We start from the raw sequence: 16680 nt of genomic DNA, 5'->3' as shown, positions 1-16680 counted from the left end.
TTAAGAAGGCACACCTGTTAATTGAAATGCATTCAAGGTGACTACCTCATGAAGCTGGTTGAGAGAATGCCAAGAGTGTGCAAAGCTGTCATCAAGGCAAAGGGTGGCTATTTTGAAGAATGTCAAATATAAAATATATTTTGATTTGTTTAACACTTTTTTTGGTTACTACATGATTCCATGTGTTATTTCGTAGTTTTGATGTCTTCACTATTATTTTACAATGTACAAAATAGTAAAAATAAAGAAAAACCCTTGAATGAGTAGGTGTGTCCAAACTTTTGACTGGTAGTCTGTGTATGTATGTATGTACAGTGAGGGAAAAAAGTATTGAATCCCCTGCTGATTTTGTACGTTTGCCCACTGACAAAGAAATGATCAGTCTATCATTTTAACAGTGAGAGACTGAATAACAACAAAAAAATCCAGAAAAACGCATGTCAAAAATGTTATGAATTGAGTTGCATTTTAATGAGGGAAATAAGTATTTGACCCCCTCTCAATCAGAAAGATTTCTGGCTCTCAGGTGTCTTATACAGGTAACGAGCTGAGATTAGGAGCACACTCTTAAAAGGGAGTGCTCCTAATCTCAGCTTGTTACCTGTATAAAAGACACCTGTCCACAGAAGCAATCAATCAATCAGATTCCAAACTCTCCACCATGGCCAAGACCAAAGAACTCTCCAAGGATGTCAGGGACAAGATTGTAGACCTACACAAGACTGGAATGGGCTGCAAGACCATCGCTAAGCAGCTTGGTGAGAAGGTGACAACAGTTGGTGCGACTATTCGCAAATGGAAGAAACACAAAAGAACTGTCAATTTCCCTCGGCCTGGGGCTCCATGCAAGATCTCACCTCGTGGAGTTGCAATGATCGTGAGAACGGTGAGGAATCAGCCCAGAACTACACGGGAGGATCTTGTCAATGATCTCAAGGCAGCTGGGACCATAGTCGCCAAGAAAACAATTGGTAACACACTACGCCGTGAAGGACTGAAATCCTGCAGCGCCCGCAAGGTCCCCCTGCTCAAGAAAGTACATATACATGCCCGTCTGATGTTTGCCAATGAACATCTGAATGATTCAGAGGAGAACTGGGTAAAAGTGTTGTGGTCAGATGAGACCAAAATGGAGCTCTTTGGCATCAACTCAACTCGCCGTGTTTGGAGGAGGAGGAATGCTGCCTACGACCCCAAGAACACCATCCCCACCGTCAAACATGGAGGTGGAAACATTATGCTTTGGGGGTGTTTTTTTGCTAAGGGGACAGGACAACTTCACCGCATCAAAGGGACGATGGACGGGGCCATGTACCGTCAAATCATGGGTGAGAACCTCCTTCCCTCAGCCAGGGCATTGAAAATGGGTTGTGGATGGGTATTCCAGCATGACAATGACCCAAAACACACGGCCAAGGCAACAAAGGAGTGGCTCAAGAAGAAGCACATTAAGGTCCTGGAGTGGCCTAGCCCATAGAAAATCTGTGAAGGGAGCAGAAGGTTCGAGTTACCAAACGTCAGCCTCGAAACCTTAATGACTTGGAGAAGATCTGCAAAGCGGAGTGGGACAAAATCCCTCCTGAGATGTATGCAAACCTGGTGGCCAACTACAAGAAACGTCTGACCTCTGTGATTGCCAACAAGGGTTTTACCACCAAGTACTAAGTCATGTTTTGCAGAGGGGTCAAATACTTATTTCCCTCATTTAAATGCAAATCAATTTATAACATTTTTGACATGCGTTTTTCTGGATTTTTTTTGTTATTCAGTCTCTCACTGTTCAAATAAACCTACCATCAAAATTATAGACTGATCATTTCTTTGTCAGTGGGCAAACGTACAAAATCAGCAGAGGATCAAATACTTTTTTCCCTCACTGTATGTGTTTTATGTAAAAAAAAAATTAGGAACTCAGTCGTGGTCTCCACTTACTGTTGAGAGTTAGAAGGTGCAATTTAGAAATTTGGTTGTGCATCAGCAGTCACTCAATTAGCCCATGTCAGCAAAATGTTTTTGGATTGGTAAATTAGTCTAGCGGCCAGCTATCTAAACTTGTAGTAAACATGGTTGAAATACCGACCGTGGTGGGGCCCATTGATCATCAGTTATCATATTAAAAACTGCAAACATTTGCCTCCATCCTATTGCCAAATGTGTAGAATTGCTGGAAATTAGCTGTAAACTTGCTAATTATTCTCTCTGCCCCATGGCAAAATGAGTAGAATTGCAGCAAACTTGCTTTATAACGGCAACAGTTTTTTCTACGGCCCATGTTAAAATGTGCAGAATTACAGAAAATTAACTTTAAAACAAAAATGGGGGGGGTGCGCAGACCCACGAGCCACTGTGGCCCCTCATGAGTTCCTTTTTTTTTGTGGGGTCCACCCCATCAAAGTTGCCCATTCCTGCTATAGATAGTTTGTCAGGCAGAGAGAGCACACAGCTGGTTGTTGCGTGGAGGAAAGATCGACAGCGGTAAGGTTGCGAAAGATGTTCCAAGTTATGATACAGTATCTACCAATATATGCTAAGGCAAGAATGGGTATGCAAACCAGGTATTTAAAAAGTTCAGTCTTGGTTGAATATTTGCATGCACAATTTACTCATAATGGAATAGCCTACCTTGAAAATCAGACATTTCTCTAGTGTAGGCTCTTTGGTCCTTGAAAGGTCATTGAAGCCAATTTAAAAGTTATTCTGCTCCATTATAATTATTCAGTGATTTCATTTCTGATCAGTTTTTATGAGAGATGTAGGCACTTTCGTTTGTTTCCCGCTGTTTTAAATGAAGGGTGTTGCGCTAGTCTGTTGCGTTAAAACTGTGGTTATTATGAGCAAGACAACATCGAATGCTGGCTTCAACTTGGTTTTCCTTACAAAGTGTTCCATTACAAAAACAACCCGGTTTTTGGCCGCTTTTTCGTTTCAAAGCATGATACAGTAACCCCTCAATATCTCTTCAACATCTCAAATGGCAAGACTGACTAGCTACTAGCCTATATCCTGTATATTTCTACCACTGTGTAGCCTTAATGGCGACGCTAATGATAGCCTAACCTTTTTTCGGGTAGATGGAAAGGAAATAAAAGGTAACTACAAAGTAGCCTACCTGGCAGAATCATGATTATTTGCATCAATGAAGTGGCCATTTGTTTTGAAAACTCCATCATAAGTGTGCTACAGAAACACCGCTAGCCAAACACAACAGTCTGGCTGGTGCACACCTGAATTAAAGGTTGTCTACACAAAAAATATATACATTTCTCAGATTTTTCACAGACCTCAAATTGTTCCTTGATGTGGTTTAAGCATTGTTGTGGACTTAGAACATCCAATTTTCTTTTTTTTAAAGTGTGATGTTTGAGAGCAGAAACCTAAAAGGAACTTAGGGAAATCAGTCCTTCTCCCCGTTTTTTAAATTTTTTATTTTTTTGCAGTGGTATCATTTATGTATCAAGTGTCGTTTTTTCACATTCTGCCCTCTAGAGGATTTTGCAGAAAAGAACACATGGCACTTTGAAATCTGCAGTAAATACATTTTGTACTTTATTTTAAGTCTCTTTTCTTTGCTGTAAGAACACAAGGGCATAACATTTAAATGCAGGCACATTATGCACACAGGCCAGGTTGTTATCAATTATATCAATTTTTTTATAAAATAAATTGGTGCGACCAAATCATGTGCTGGTGCCACGAACTGGAAAAAGTTGGTGTAGAACCCTGCACACACACACGTAAACACATTCTTGGTAAGGGATTTATTTCTATGGCTTTATAGATACACACAGAGTTTGTCAACTGTCCTCCTCAAAATATGATTTGACAACCACTTTAATTACAATTCAATAAAATGATGCAAGTGTCTAGGAAACATACCACCTGTAGGAATCGTACATCTTAAACAGGATTGGCCTATCTTGACCTATGACCTTTTATTGAATGACCTCACGTTCCCCTACAGGCTCGCTGATCCTGTTTGATCTGCTGACCAATCAGAAGACAGGATCAGGAGAGGCAGACAGAGATGAGGTAACCAGGTCTTTACAGTGACAGAGACCCTGTGTCTGTATTATTACATACCTGACTGACACACACCTCAAGCTAAAAAATCCAGGTACTAGAGATCTTTTATAATCTCACAGCAGTGGGGTTTTGTTGCGGTTAGTGTGCTACATAACTCATGTCTTGTCTATATTAGGGGGAACTGTAGGCCTCTTAGTGGTAGACATCCTGCTGTACAGTACAATTAAGGTATAGATGCCACTTTGTTAATGCTATAGACATCACAGTGTAGGAATGTAATGACTATTGAATTATATTTATGTTCTATAACATAATAACACCCCTCGTCTGGCCTGTAGGGTCGTAACCGTGACCCCTGCCCTCTGACCTGTGATGCGTTGGAGCAGGCTCTATGCAGAATGGGCCTCCAGGAGCACCTGGCTACCCTACAGAGCGTGGACCTAGACCTTGACTCACTGGTGAGACTGTGTCCTGTGTGTCGTGTGTCGTGTGTGTGTGTGTGTGTGTCGTGTGCACTAATATCCCAGTCTTCCCTCAGGCTCTGTGTGACGAGACTGACCTGACAGAGCTTGGAATCCCTCTGGGACCGAGGAAGAAGATCCTCAGCTTCATACGGAAGAGACACTTCCTACAGGTCAGGGTTCATAAGGTCACAAAGCAGTGTTTCCGCTGCACTCATTTTGCTGTGGCGCTGCACCACGGCAAAATCATTACCGCCACGCAACAACAAAAAATATGGAACATGAAAAATAGTTCTGCTGAGGCGCATTTTGAAGATGCTAGAACATTCCACATGTACTTTTCCTCTGCAAACAAAACAAGTAACTAATAGAACAATCGAACAACCCCATAGTAGAATAGTTTATATATTTACCTAGTCTGCTTGTTGTTGTGTTCTATGCTAGATAAATATTCCTCTCGTGGCGCATTCATGTTATAAGTGCCATAGGGAGGGAAACATGCATTCTGACAAGCAGTCAATGCACAACAATTCTTGCAATCGCGAAAACAGCAGTTTTAATGGCTTTTGTTAAAAAGAGGGGAATCCCAGCTTTCCATTCCTACTTTATTTATTTATCAACTCCTAAATATGCGCCAACTGTGCCATTTGAAACCTGGGTTTTTTAGCAGAAGCATGGCTAAGCATGTTACCCCTCAGCAATTGGAAGTGAGTGCATAGGGGAGAGTGGGGCTAAATGTAACATCGGTCAATTGTAGGGTGACTTGGGGTACAACGCCTCTACCTCAAAATCATTTATTTGGAATGACTTAAAAAATTGTGATGAGACAGATAATATTTTGGGTTGAGCAAGAGTAGTGGAAACCAGGGAAAGTGTTGGGGGGGAAATTTTGACATGAAGTGGTTTCTGTGACAAGTACAGGCAGGGTGCTTTTTACCCCGTGTGTTGAGAGTTACCCCAAGATACCCTAACAGGTAGACCTACATTATATTCAATGTTTATGCACGTTTTTTGGGACATAAAATTAATCAATATGATAATAACTAGTTAAAATATCACATTTGAGATCTGGCTAATGATTAGACCAATAGGGTAAATACAGATAGGCAACCCCATGCTTCAGCCTATTTATTTATAGCCACTATGCTGCATCAGTTGGGCTACAGATGATAATGCTTACTGCTAATAGCATACCTGAAAATATGGACCATGCAAAGGCTATATACTGTACATGGCCCAATATGTTAAAATAATTGTAACAAATAATTTTAGCAATGTGTTATTGGGCTAATTTCTGGAGGTGGAAATGATCATTTAGATGGTGTCAGCATACTTATTTTCATTCATTTTGAGTAGAATGTCCTTTTAAAAAGTCACCAGAACTGAGCTCCTCAGTCCTTCAACATAAAAATTATAGGAGGGACCCACCCCCCCCCACTCCTTTCCCCCCGCTAATACAAATTTTTCCAGAGGAAACACTGTCACAAAGTACTGTATGGGTGTGTGTGCGCGCGCTTGCGTGCAGTGGAGTCTCAGCAGGAAACATGAGATATTAATCATTCTCATTTATTGTTTTGTCCCATATTGTGTGCGTGTGTGTGTAGGAGGGTCGGCAGGGGACGGTGCTTTTGGCCCCCGGGCTGCAGGCCCCCCCAGACCCCTCCGACGATGCCCCCTCTTCCACGGTTAGCCTTGGCAACCAGTCTCCAGGGGCGTCGGCACGCCGACAGCAGTTTCTCAGAGTCCAGTCCATAACAAGCGCTGTTGACTACGAATACTTCGACGTGGGCATTGGACAGGTAACACACACAAAAAAACACATACCCCCTACCTGTGGTTGCGTGCGTGTGGTACTCTGTGATGACTTACTCAGTGATGACTTACTCAGTGACAACTAACTCTGAGGTAACTAACTTTCTACTCTTGAATCACTGCTCTCAAACCATCACCTCTGCTGCCCTGTCTGTTTGGTGTGAGCTGCAGCAGCAGTAGTATTAGTAATAGTCGTAGCAGCAGTATTAGTAGTAGTAGTAGTAGTCGTAGCAGAAGTAGTATTAGTAATAGTCGTAGCAGCAGTATTAGTAGTAGTAGTAGTAGTAGTAGTAGTAGCAGAAGTAGTATTAGTAATAGTCGTAGCAGCAGTATTAGTAGTAGTAGTAGTCGTAGCATAAGTAGTATTAGTAGCAGCAGTAGTAATAGTAGCAGCAGCAATAGTATCAGTAGTTGTCGTAGTAGCAGTAGTTGTCGTAGTAGCAGCAGCAGTAGTAGTCGTAGCAGCAATATTAGTAGTAGTAGTAGTAGCAGCAGTAGTATTAGTAGTAGTAATAGTCGCAGCAGTAGTAGTAGTAGTAGTAGTAGTAGTAGTAGTAGTAGTAGTAGTAGTAGTAGTAGTAGTAGTAGTAGTAGTAGTAGTAGTAGTAGTAGTAGTAGTAGTAGTAGTCGTAGCAGTAGTAGTAGTCGTAGTAGTCATAGCAGTTGTAGTCGTAGTAGTAGTAGTTGAAGCAGCAACGGTAGTAGTTGTAGTCGCAGTAGTAGTCGTAGCAGCAGCAGTAGTAGTAGTAGTAGTAGTAGTTGAAGCAGCAACGGTAGTAGTTGTAGCAGCAGTAGTAGTCGTAGCAGCAGCAGTAGTAGTCATAGTACCCACAGTAGTCGCTACACCCGCAATAACATCTGCTAAACATGTGTATGTGACAAATAAAACTAGATTTGATTGGAGTAGTAGTCGTAGCAGCAGCAGTAGTAGTAAAAGTGGCTGTGAAGTCTAACTAGCCCTCCTGCTTGTCTCCCTCTGCCTGCCTGGACAGACCAACGGGGGCATAGCCAAGGGACAGGTCTGTCACACTGTCTCTCTATACAGGACATGCTGTTGGTTGTGGTCCCCAACCCCAGTTCTCTTCCATTTCCTCTTATGCTCCTGTCCTCATAGAAAGCATTAGAATTTATCCTTAGAAAGAACTCTAGCCCCGCCCCTAACCCTAACCTCAACACCAATGTGACAGGTCATCCAGTCTGTCAGGCCCCTCTCAAAGATCTATTTTACTGTCATATGAATCAGACAAATCTCTCATTCCACCTCCACCCTTCCTTCCATATAGGACTCTCACTGTTACCAGGATACATACTGTATGTACATACAGTACATTAACACATCCACTGTTAGTGCCCTTCCTGTGTGAGTCCTCATCTCCATGGTTTCCTGCCAGCTGCTGTGAGGGTTCCCAGACCTTCTGTTGCCGTCAATATTTGCTGGCTTGTTGTGTTGCATGAACATTTTGCACCCATGCTGAATGTATGTGTGTGTGGCTGTGTTATTGGGTCATTATTTTTCACTGGATTGTATTGACCCATGTAATATCACTTAATGTTGACATTTTGCATGGGATCGATTTCTATTGGGCTATTCAAGCCTATTGTCTTGCTCTTCTCTGGGCTGAATATACACACGTGATTTATAACCCCCCTATCTCTCTCTCGCTCTCACTCTCCCTCCCTCCCCGTTTCTCTCCAGGTGTCCATTAACTACCCCCAGCTGGCATTCCATCCTCAGACCTTCTTTGCATTCGGTTCTCCCATCGGAATGTTCCTGACCGTCCGTGGACTCAAACGCATCGACCCAAACTACACCTTTCCCACCTGCAAGCACTTCTATAACATATACCACCCTGTAAGCACACACACACCATCCCTGCCTACCTGAGATTGTATAATATAACACCCACACACCTGCGCACATCCGATATATTGAGACATGGCTTGTTCTCTCTCCCTCTAAAGTTTGACCCTGTGGCCTATCGGATCGAGCCCATGATTGTGTCTGAGTCAGACCTAGAGCCCATGCTGATCCCACATCACAAGGGCCGCAAGAGGATGCACCTGGGTACGGATATCAACCTATCTTTCTATCAATACGTCTGTTAAAGAATTAATCTTTGTCAGTAATGTGTTGTAGTGTTGAAAAGCCTTATGACATGAAAAATAATAACGTTTGGAGTGTGTGTGCACGTGTGTGTTCTCTAGAGTTGAAAGAGAGTCTGACGCGGATGAGTACTGATCTGAAGAATAACGTTCTCGGCTCGTTTCGTACTGCCTGGCAGTCTCTGGTCCGAATGCCCGTCGCTGCACTGCCCCCGGTGGAGGATGGAGAAACTACAGCAGAGAGATCCCTGCAGGAGACAGAGGGTAACACACACACACACACAGTGTCAGTGCATTACTGCTCTGTGTAGGCTAATACCCCAAGTTTTAAGGCTTTTAACTTAACCGTTAACTTCCAGTCCCCAGCATGTTTGAAGCGTGTGAGTATTCTTGCTGACATGTCTAACCTAGTCTCCCCGTTCCTTGTGCTCTCTGCATGTTCCCTCTCCTCTCCTCTCTGCTGTTCTGGTGGTCTTTCCTTTACCCTAACCCCTGACCCCTGACCCCTGACCCTAGTCCCTGCGGCAGCCTGCGCTGCTGTGAGGGAAGAGAGTAAGGCTGATTTGTGGACAAAAATTCTGGAGTGGCCCAAAGCCCTTCACTTACATTACTTCCAAGGTAAGAAGCCAGGCGATATGGAGGCTAGAATGAGCTACTGTATGAGTGGTCTTCGTTCTAGCTGTCTGACTGTCAGATGCAGCCCAGCACTCTGTACACAGAGAATACTCCTTACAACGCCCCCCCACCCCACCCCCCGGCAGAGAGAGACAGCAGCCTGTGTGCACTCACAGAAATTGTAATATTGATATTTGGCCTGATATTTTGTCTTGAACTTGGAAAAAAATAGCCTAATATTTAGGGTTTATATAGTCCTCTAGGCATAGAGTCCTCTACCTGGAAATTGAAGCCTGATATGGGCCTCGAACCATTTAGTTTAAGGCTACTACTAAAAGTGGTATTTTCAGACAGGCTAGTTACAAGAGTATTTCAGTGATATCTACAGTATTTGATCCCCTGCTGATTTTGCATTTTAATGAGGGAAATAAGTATTTGACCGCTCTGCAAAACATGACTTAATACTTGGTGGCAAAACCCAGAGGTCAGACGTTTCTTGTAGTTGGCCACCAGGTTTGCACACATCTCAGGAGGGATTTTGTTCCACTCCTCTTTGCAGATCTTCTCCAAGTCATTAAGGTTTCGAGGCTGATGTTTGGCAACTCGAACCTTCAGCTCCCTCCACAGATTTTCTATGAGATTAAGGTCTGGAGACTGGCTAGGCCACTCCAGGACCTTAATGTGCTCTTCTTGAGCCACTCCTTTGTTGCCTTGGCCGTGTGTTTTGGATCATTGTCATTGCGGAATACCCATCCACGACCCATTTTCAATGCCCTGGCTGAGGGAAGGAGGTTCTCACCCAAGATTTGACGGTACATGGCCCCGTCCATCGTCCCTTTGATGCTGTGAAGTTGTCCTGTCCCCTTAGCAGAAAAACACCCCCAAAGCATAATGTTTGACGGTGGGGATGGTGTTCTTGGGGTCATAGGCAGCATTCCTCCTCCTCCAAACACGGCGAGTTGAGTTGATGCCAAAGAGCTCGATTTTGGTCTCATCTGACCACAACACGTTCTCCTCTGAATCATTCAGATGTTCATTGGCAAACTTCAGACGGCCCTGTATATGTGCTTTCTTGAGCAGGGGGACCTTGCGGGCGCTGTAGGATTTCAGTCCTTCACGGCGTAGTGTGTTACCAATTGTTTTCTTGGTGACTATGGTCCCAGCTGCCTTGAGATCATTGACAAGATCCTCCGTGTAGTTCTGGGCTGATTCCTCACCGTTCTCATGATCATTGCAACTCCACGAGGTGAGATCTTGCATGGAGCCCCAGGCCGAGGGAAATTGACAGTTATTTTGTGTTTCTTCCATTTGCGAATAATCGCACCAACTGTCGTCACCTTCTCACCAAGCTGCTTGGCCATGGTCTTGTAGCCCATTCCAGCCTTGTGTAGGTCTACAATCTTGTCCCTGACATCCTTGGAGAGCTCTTTGGTCTTGGCCATGGTGGAGAGTTTGGAATCTGATTGATTGATTGCTTCTGTGGACAGGTGTCTTTTATACAGGTAACAAGCTGAGATTAGGAGCACTCCTTTTAAGAGTGTGCTCCTAATCTCAGCTCGTTACCTGTATAAAAGACACCTGGGATTCAGAAATCTTTCTGATTGAGAGGGTGAAATACTTATTTCCCTCATTAAAATGAAAATCAATTTATTACATTTTTGACATGCGTTTTTCTGGATTTGTTTTGTTGTTATTCTGTCTCTGACTGTTCAAATAAACCTACCATTAAAATTATAGACTGATCATTTCTTTGTCAGTGGGCAAACGTACAAAATCAGCAGGGGATCAAATACTTTTTTCCCTCACTGTATGGACTGATTTTAAAACTGTAGATAATGAAACTGTAGACAGTGTGGTTAAATCAATAGCATTAACTGTCTTCAGGAAAGTATCCATCTTACCTTGGATGTTGTTCTATTGATGCAGTGTCTAACAGCTCACTCTTTCTTCGGTAGTGTGTTATTATCCTCCCTCTTCTCTCAGCATATCAAGCCTTTTAAACACTCTCTTCTTAGCATATCTCACCTGTTGCCCTGTTATCTCCCCCCTCTCCTTCCCACATGCACCTGGCCCCTCACCCATGCACCTGGCCTCTCCCAGAGCCTTGATAGACTGCCTGACTTTTCCAAGTGGCTTCTGCTTCCTGAAGCTCAACTTTTATTTTTCTCTAACTCCACTCACTAACTCCTCTCGCAAACTCCACTCGTTCACTCCTTATGCACACTCAACTCTCTAACTCCCCTCGCCCACTGAACTCTCACTCCACTCGCTAACTCTCTCTCCACAGTTTCTAGAACCCCCCCCCTCCCCCTCATCATCTTCCAAACTTTTCAAACAGCAGTCACTAAACTTACCTGGCCCAGAAACACTTCTCATTCCCTAGCTAGCTTCATCATCTGCAGATCTGACTGAACCAGATAGGTGTGTGCAAAATGGCAGAAACTTCACTAATCCTATTTATTGGAAGTCTAGGTGGAGCCGGCATCATTTTGGATTTTATTTTCCAGTCCTTTCATATCTGCAAATAGCAAGTAAGGGCTAGGAGTTGTTTCTGGACTGGACATAGGAGTCCGTCTGCCTCCGTGTGATTGGTCCATCTCTGACCCTGCAGGTGTGCATGAAGAGGCGGAGTCTCCAGGGTCGGGGGAGGAGGAGGAGGGACGTCAGGTGAAGGTGGGGATGCTGAATGGAGGGCGGAGGATAGACTATGTACTGCAGGAGGCACCCATCGAGAGTTTCAACGAATATCTGTTTGCCATCCAGTCCCACCTCTGCTACTGGTCAGTACCTGTGTGTGTGTGCGTCTGTGTGTGTGCGTCTGTTTGTGTCTGTGGTGTGTGTGTGTGTGTAATGCAAATACCTTTTGAATTATTAGGATCCCCATTAGCCGACGCCAATCGTGACAGCTAGTCTTACTGGGGTCCGATGCATAACGAAAACTACATTACAGACAAAATACTTTACAATTTACATACATTTAAAAACATTAACATGTAGTGTGTGTGTGTGTGTGTGTGTGCACATCTATCAGTTACACATATAGTGCATTCAGAAAGTATTCAGACCCCTTGACTTTTTCCACATTTTGTTACGTTACAGCCTTATTCTAAAATTGATTTAAAAAAAAAATATCCTCTTCAATCTACACACAATACCCCATAATGACAAAGCAATATTACATTTACATAAGTATTCAGACCCTTTACTCAGTACTTTGTTGAAGCACCTTTGGCAGCGATTACAGCCTCGAGTCTTCTTGGGTATGACACTACAAGCTTGGCACACCTGTATTTGGGGAGTTTCTCCCATTCTTCTCTGCAGATCCTCTCAAGCTCTGTCAGGTTGGGTGGGGAGCGTTGCTGCACAGCTATTTTCAGGTCTCTCCTGATTTGTTCCATCACGTTCAAGTCCGGGCTCTGGCTGGGCCACTTAAGGACATTCAGAGACTTGTCCCGAAGCCACTCCTGCATTGTTTTGGATGTGTGCTTAGGGTCTTTGTCCTGTTGGAAGGTGAACCTTTGCCCCAGTCTGAGGTTCTGAGCGCTCTGGAGCAGATTTTCATCAAGGATCTCTCTGTACTTTGCTCCGTTCATCTTTGCCTCGATCCTGACTAGTCTCCCAGTCCCTGCCACTGAAAAACATCCCCACAGCATGATGCTGCCACCACCATGCTTCACCGTAGGGATGGTGCCAGGTGGTCCTCTGTAGCTCAGCTGGTAGAGCACGGCGCTTGTAACGCCAAGGTAGTGGGTTCGATCCCCGGGACCACCCATACAAAAAAAATTAAAAATGTATGCACACATGACTGTAAGTCGCTTTGGATAAAAGCGTCTGCTAAATGGCATATTATATATTATATTATATATTATATTATATTATTATTATATATTATATTATGTGACGCTTGGCATTCAGGCCAAAGAGTTCAATCTTGGTTTCATCAGACCAGAGAATCTTGTTTCTCATGGTCTGAGAGTCCTTTAGGTGCATTTTGGCCAACTCCAAGCGGGCTGTCAAATCAAATCAAATTTTATTTGTCACATACACGTGTTTAGCAGATGTTATTGCGAGTGTAGCGAAATGCTTGTGCTTCTAGCTCCGACAGTGCAGTAATATCTAACAAGCAATATCTAACAATTTCACAACATATACCCAATACACACAAATCTAAGTAAGGAATGGAATTAAGAATATATACATACAATCAGTTTTGTTGTGACAAGGTGGACATTTCAAATAAGCAAAGAGAAACGACAGTCCATCATTACTTTAAGACATGAAGGTCAGTCAATACTGAACATTTCAAGAACTTTGAAAGCTTCTTCAAGTGCCGTCGCAAAAACCTTCAAGCTCTATGATGAAACTGGCTCATGAGGACCGCCACAGGAATGGAAGACCCAGAGTTACCTCTGCTGCAGAGGATAAGTTCATTAGAATTACCAGCCTCAGAAATTGCAGCCCAAATAAATGCTTCACAGAGTTCAAGTAACAGACACATCTCAACATCAACTGTTCAGAGGAGACGGTGGGAATCAGGCCTTCATGGTGGAATTGCTGCAAAGAAATCACTACTAAAGGACACCAATAAGAAGAAGAGACTTGCTTGGGCCAAGAAACACGAGCAATGGACATTAGACCGGTGGAAATTTGTCCTTTGGTCTGGAGCCCAAATTTGAGATTTTTGGTTCCAACTGCCGTGTCTTTGTGAGATGCAGTGTTGGTGAACGGATGATCTCCGCATGTGTATTTCCCACCTTAAAGCATTGAGGAGGAGGTGTTATGGTGTGGGGGTGCTTTGCTGGTGACACTGTCTGTATTTTTTTTTAAATTCAAGGCACACTTAACCAGCATGGCTACCACAGCATTCTGCAGCGAAACGCCATCCCATCTGGTTGGGGCTTAGTGGGACTATCATTTGTTTTTCAACAGGACAATGACCTAACACACCTCCAGGCTGTGTACGGGCTATTTTACTAAGAAGTAGAGGGATGGAGTGCTGCATCAGATGACCTGGCCTCCACAATCCCCTGACCTCAAACCAATTGAGAGGGTTTGGGATTAGTCGGACCGCAGAGTGAAGGAAAGCAGCCAACAAGTGCTCAGCATATGTGGGAACTCCTTCAAGACTGTTGGAAAAGCATTCCAGGTGAAGCTGGTTGAGAGAATGCCAAGAGTGTGCAAAGCTGTCATCAAGGCAAAGGGTGGCTATTTGAAGAATCTCAAATATAAAATATATTTTTATTTGTTTAACACTTTTTTTTGGTTACTACATGATTCCATATGTGTTATTTCATAGTTTTGATGTCTTCACTATTAGAAAATAGTAAAAATAAAGAAAAACCCTTGAATGAGTAGGGTAGTTCTCCCCCGATAATGTGTTCAGCAGACCGCACCAACCTCTGGAGAGCCCTGCGGTTGCAGGCGGTTCAGTTGCCGTACCAGGCGGTGGTACAGCCCGACAGGATGATCTCAATTGTGCATCTGTAAAGGTTTGAGGGTTTTAGGTGCCAAGCCAAATTTCTTCAGCCTCCTGGCCAAACTGAGCAATTAGGGGAGAAGGGCCTTGGTCAGGGAGGCTGTCATGTGCCTTTTACTGAGGAGTGGCTTCTGTCTAGCCACTCTACCATAAAGGTCTGATTGGTGGAGTGCTGCAGAGATGGTTGTCCTTCTGGAAGGTTTTCCCATCTCCACAGAAGAACTCTGGAGCTCTATCAGAGTGACCATCGGGTTCTTGGTCACCTCCCTGACCAAGGCCCTTCTTCCCTGATTGCTCAGTTTGGCTGGGTGGCCAGCTCTAGGAAGAATCTTGGTGGTTCCAAACTTCTTCCATTTAAGAGTGATGGAGGCCACTGTGTTCTTGGGGACCTTATATGCAGCAGACATTTTTTGATACCCTTCCCCAGATCTGTGCCTCGACACAATCCTGTCTCGGAGCTCTACGGACAATTCCTTCGACCTCATGACTTGGTTTTTGCTCTGACATGCACTGTCAACTGTGGGACCTTGTATAGACCGGTGTGTGCCTTTCCAAATCATGTCGAATCAATTGAATTTACCACAGGTGGACTCCAATCAAGTTGTAGAACCATTTCAAGGATGATCAATGGAAACAGGATGCACCTGAGCTCAATTTCAAGTCTCATAGCAAATGGTCTGAATACTTATGTAAATAAAATGTATGTTTTTAATTTTTTATAAATTTGCAAAAATTCTAAAATCCTGTTTTCGCTTTGTAATTATGGGGTATGTGTGTAGATTGATGAGGAATTTTTAGGGAAGTGGTCTGAATACTTTCCGAATGCACTGTACATGTCAGTACATACACACAACAAGTAAGTCACTCTTGTGTCTCTCCTGTGTGTGTAGGGAGTCTGAGGACACTGCTCTGCTGCTGCTAAAGGAGATCTACGACAAACTGGGTGTGGCCTTTGAGCAGCCACAGCAGTAACAAAGGCTTTATAAACACAGAGAGACTGGTATAAAGGCTTAATATCACATTAATTCCATGGAGATGCACCGTTGAGGCCCTTTGCTCTACTAGATGCTGAAAGGAGTAAGGCAAGTAAGTCAATAAAAACAGAGACATAAAGATTGAGTAACCACACAGTTATAAAGGCTTTATAAACATGCAGCGAGAGAGGGCTATAAAGGCTTTGTACATACACAGAGCGTTATTAATAAGTTACTAAAGTGTAATAAAAGCAACATGATGAAGGACAGCGGCCACAGATACAGCCACAGCTCTCTCCCAGAATGCCTTGTGTCTGAGCCTCACAAAACTGTTGAGTCACCTCCTCAGACAAGATGGCATCTGCCTCTGGGTGTGTGTGTCAAGGGTGTGACAAAGAAGTGCTCCTTGAAGAACCAAACCTGTCCCAGCTGACATGAAGAGGACTGGAGAACCCATAGAGATGTAGTAGAGAGCTCATCTTCTATCCAAGTGAGCCCTCTATCCAACTCTATGGGATAACCATAGTGAAGACTGTTTTTCCATTCTCCTAAAACCACACTGAAGGATTTGGGTTTGAGCCGCTGGATCCTCCTGTCGCAGGGGCAGACTGCATGTAACATGTGTGTTTCTAAACAATCAGATCCTGTTTGATCATGTCTGGATCATAACTTTTATATATGTTATTTTCAGGTCATTTCTTTTTACTTTGCCTTAGACTTAACATGTCCTATAATACATATACAACGACACATGATTATGCAGGATGATGATTCCTCTCCTGTGTGTTTAGTGCATGTCTCCAGAAGGTTGTATACCAGTACGTATCAGTACATACTTGACTACCAAAAAGGTAACACTTTACTTAGATGCTGCTTGAGGCTTGGAAAAGCATTTATAAGGGTATATAAACATGTAGGGCATTACGACTCCTTACGTCATGCATATGATGGCTGCATATCACTCTAAGTAAAGTGTTACCATAAAAAGTACTCCACCTATAATTCCAGTGCAATGTGATGTTCTGATAATCTCACTCCTCTCTACATTAACTGATAATGAAGTTTTTGTATTTATTTGTATCATGTAAAAGCTAAGTATTTAAATAACATAAGATATCTTTAATGGAACTGACAAGACATTTTTCCTCCAAGCACTTATCGGAGAGGCAGGTTTGTATGAGGGGAGAAAAGGGAGTGTGTGTATAAATCAAGAGAC

At 43.4% G+C, this 16680-nt stretch overlaps 1 protein-coding gene across 4 annotated transcripts in view; it reads left to right on the top strand.

Annotated features, from left to right (window-relative positions):
- LOC121573780 (phospholipase DDHD2) overlaps positions 1-16680 on the top strand; it is a 27748-nt gene extending 11068 nt beyond the window's left edge. For 2 of the 4 annotated variants that reach the window (XM_041886058.1, XM_041886086.1), the window contains 11 exons: positions 3962-4029; positions 4362-4481; positions 4562-4657; positions 6089-6283; positions 7289-7315; positions 7993-8148; positions 8259-8361; positions 8502-8663; positions 8916-9017; positions 11626-11794; positions 15381-16680. In XM_041886058.1, the coding sequence (XP_041741992.1) occupies positions 3962-4029; positions 4362-4481; positions 4562-4657; positions 6089-6283; positions 7289-7315; positions 7993-8148; positions 8259-8361; positions 8502-8663; positions 8916-9017; positions 11626-11794; positions 15381-15462 (1280 nt within the window). In that variant the 3' untranslated portion in view covers positions 15463-16680. The remainder of the gene's footprint in view (positions 1-3961; positions 4030-4361; positions 4482-4561; positions 4658-6088; positions 6284-7288; positions 7316-7992; positions 8149-8258; positions 8362-8501; positions 8664-8915; positions 9018-11625; positions 11795-15380) is intronic. The other 2 variants (XM_041886068.1, XM_041886076.1) reach the window with 2 other exon arrangements.

This window comes from Coregonus clupeaformis, chromosome 18 (genome assembly GCF_020615455.1).
Source record: "Coregonus clupeaformis isolate EN_2021a chromosome 18, ASM2061545v1, whole genome shotgun sequence".
NCBI lineage: Eukaryota > Metazoa > Chordata > Actinopteri > Salmoniformes > Salmonidae > Coregonus > Coregonus clupeaformis.
The sequence above is the reverse complement of the archived record's forward strand: the minus strand, read 5'-3'. Positions and strand labels throughout refer to the sequence as shown.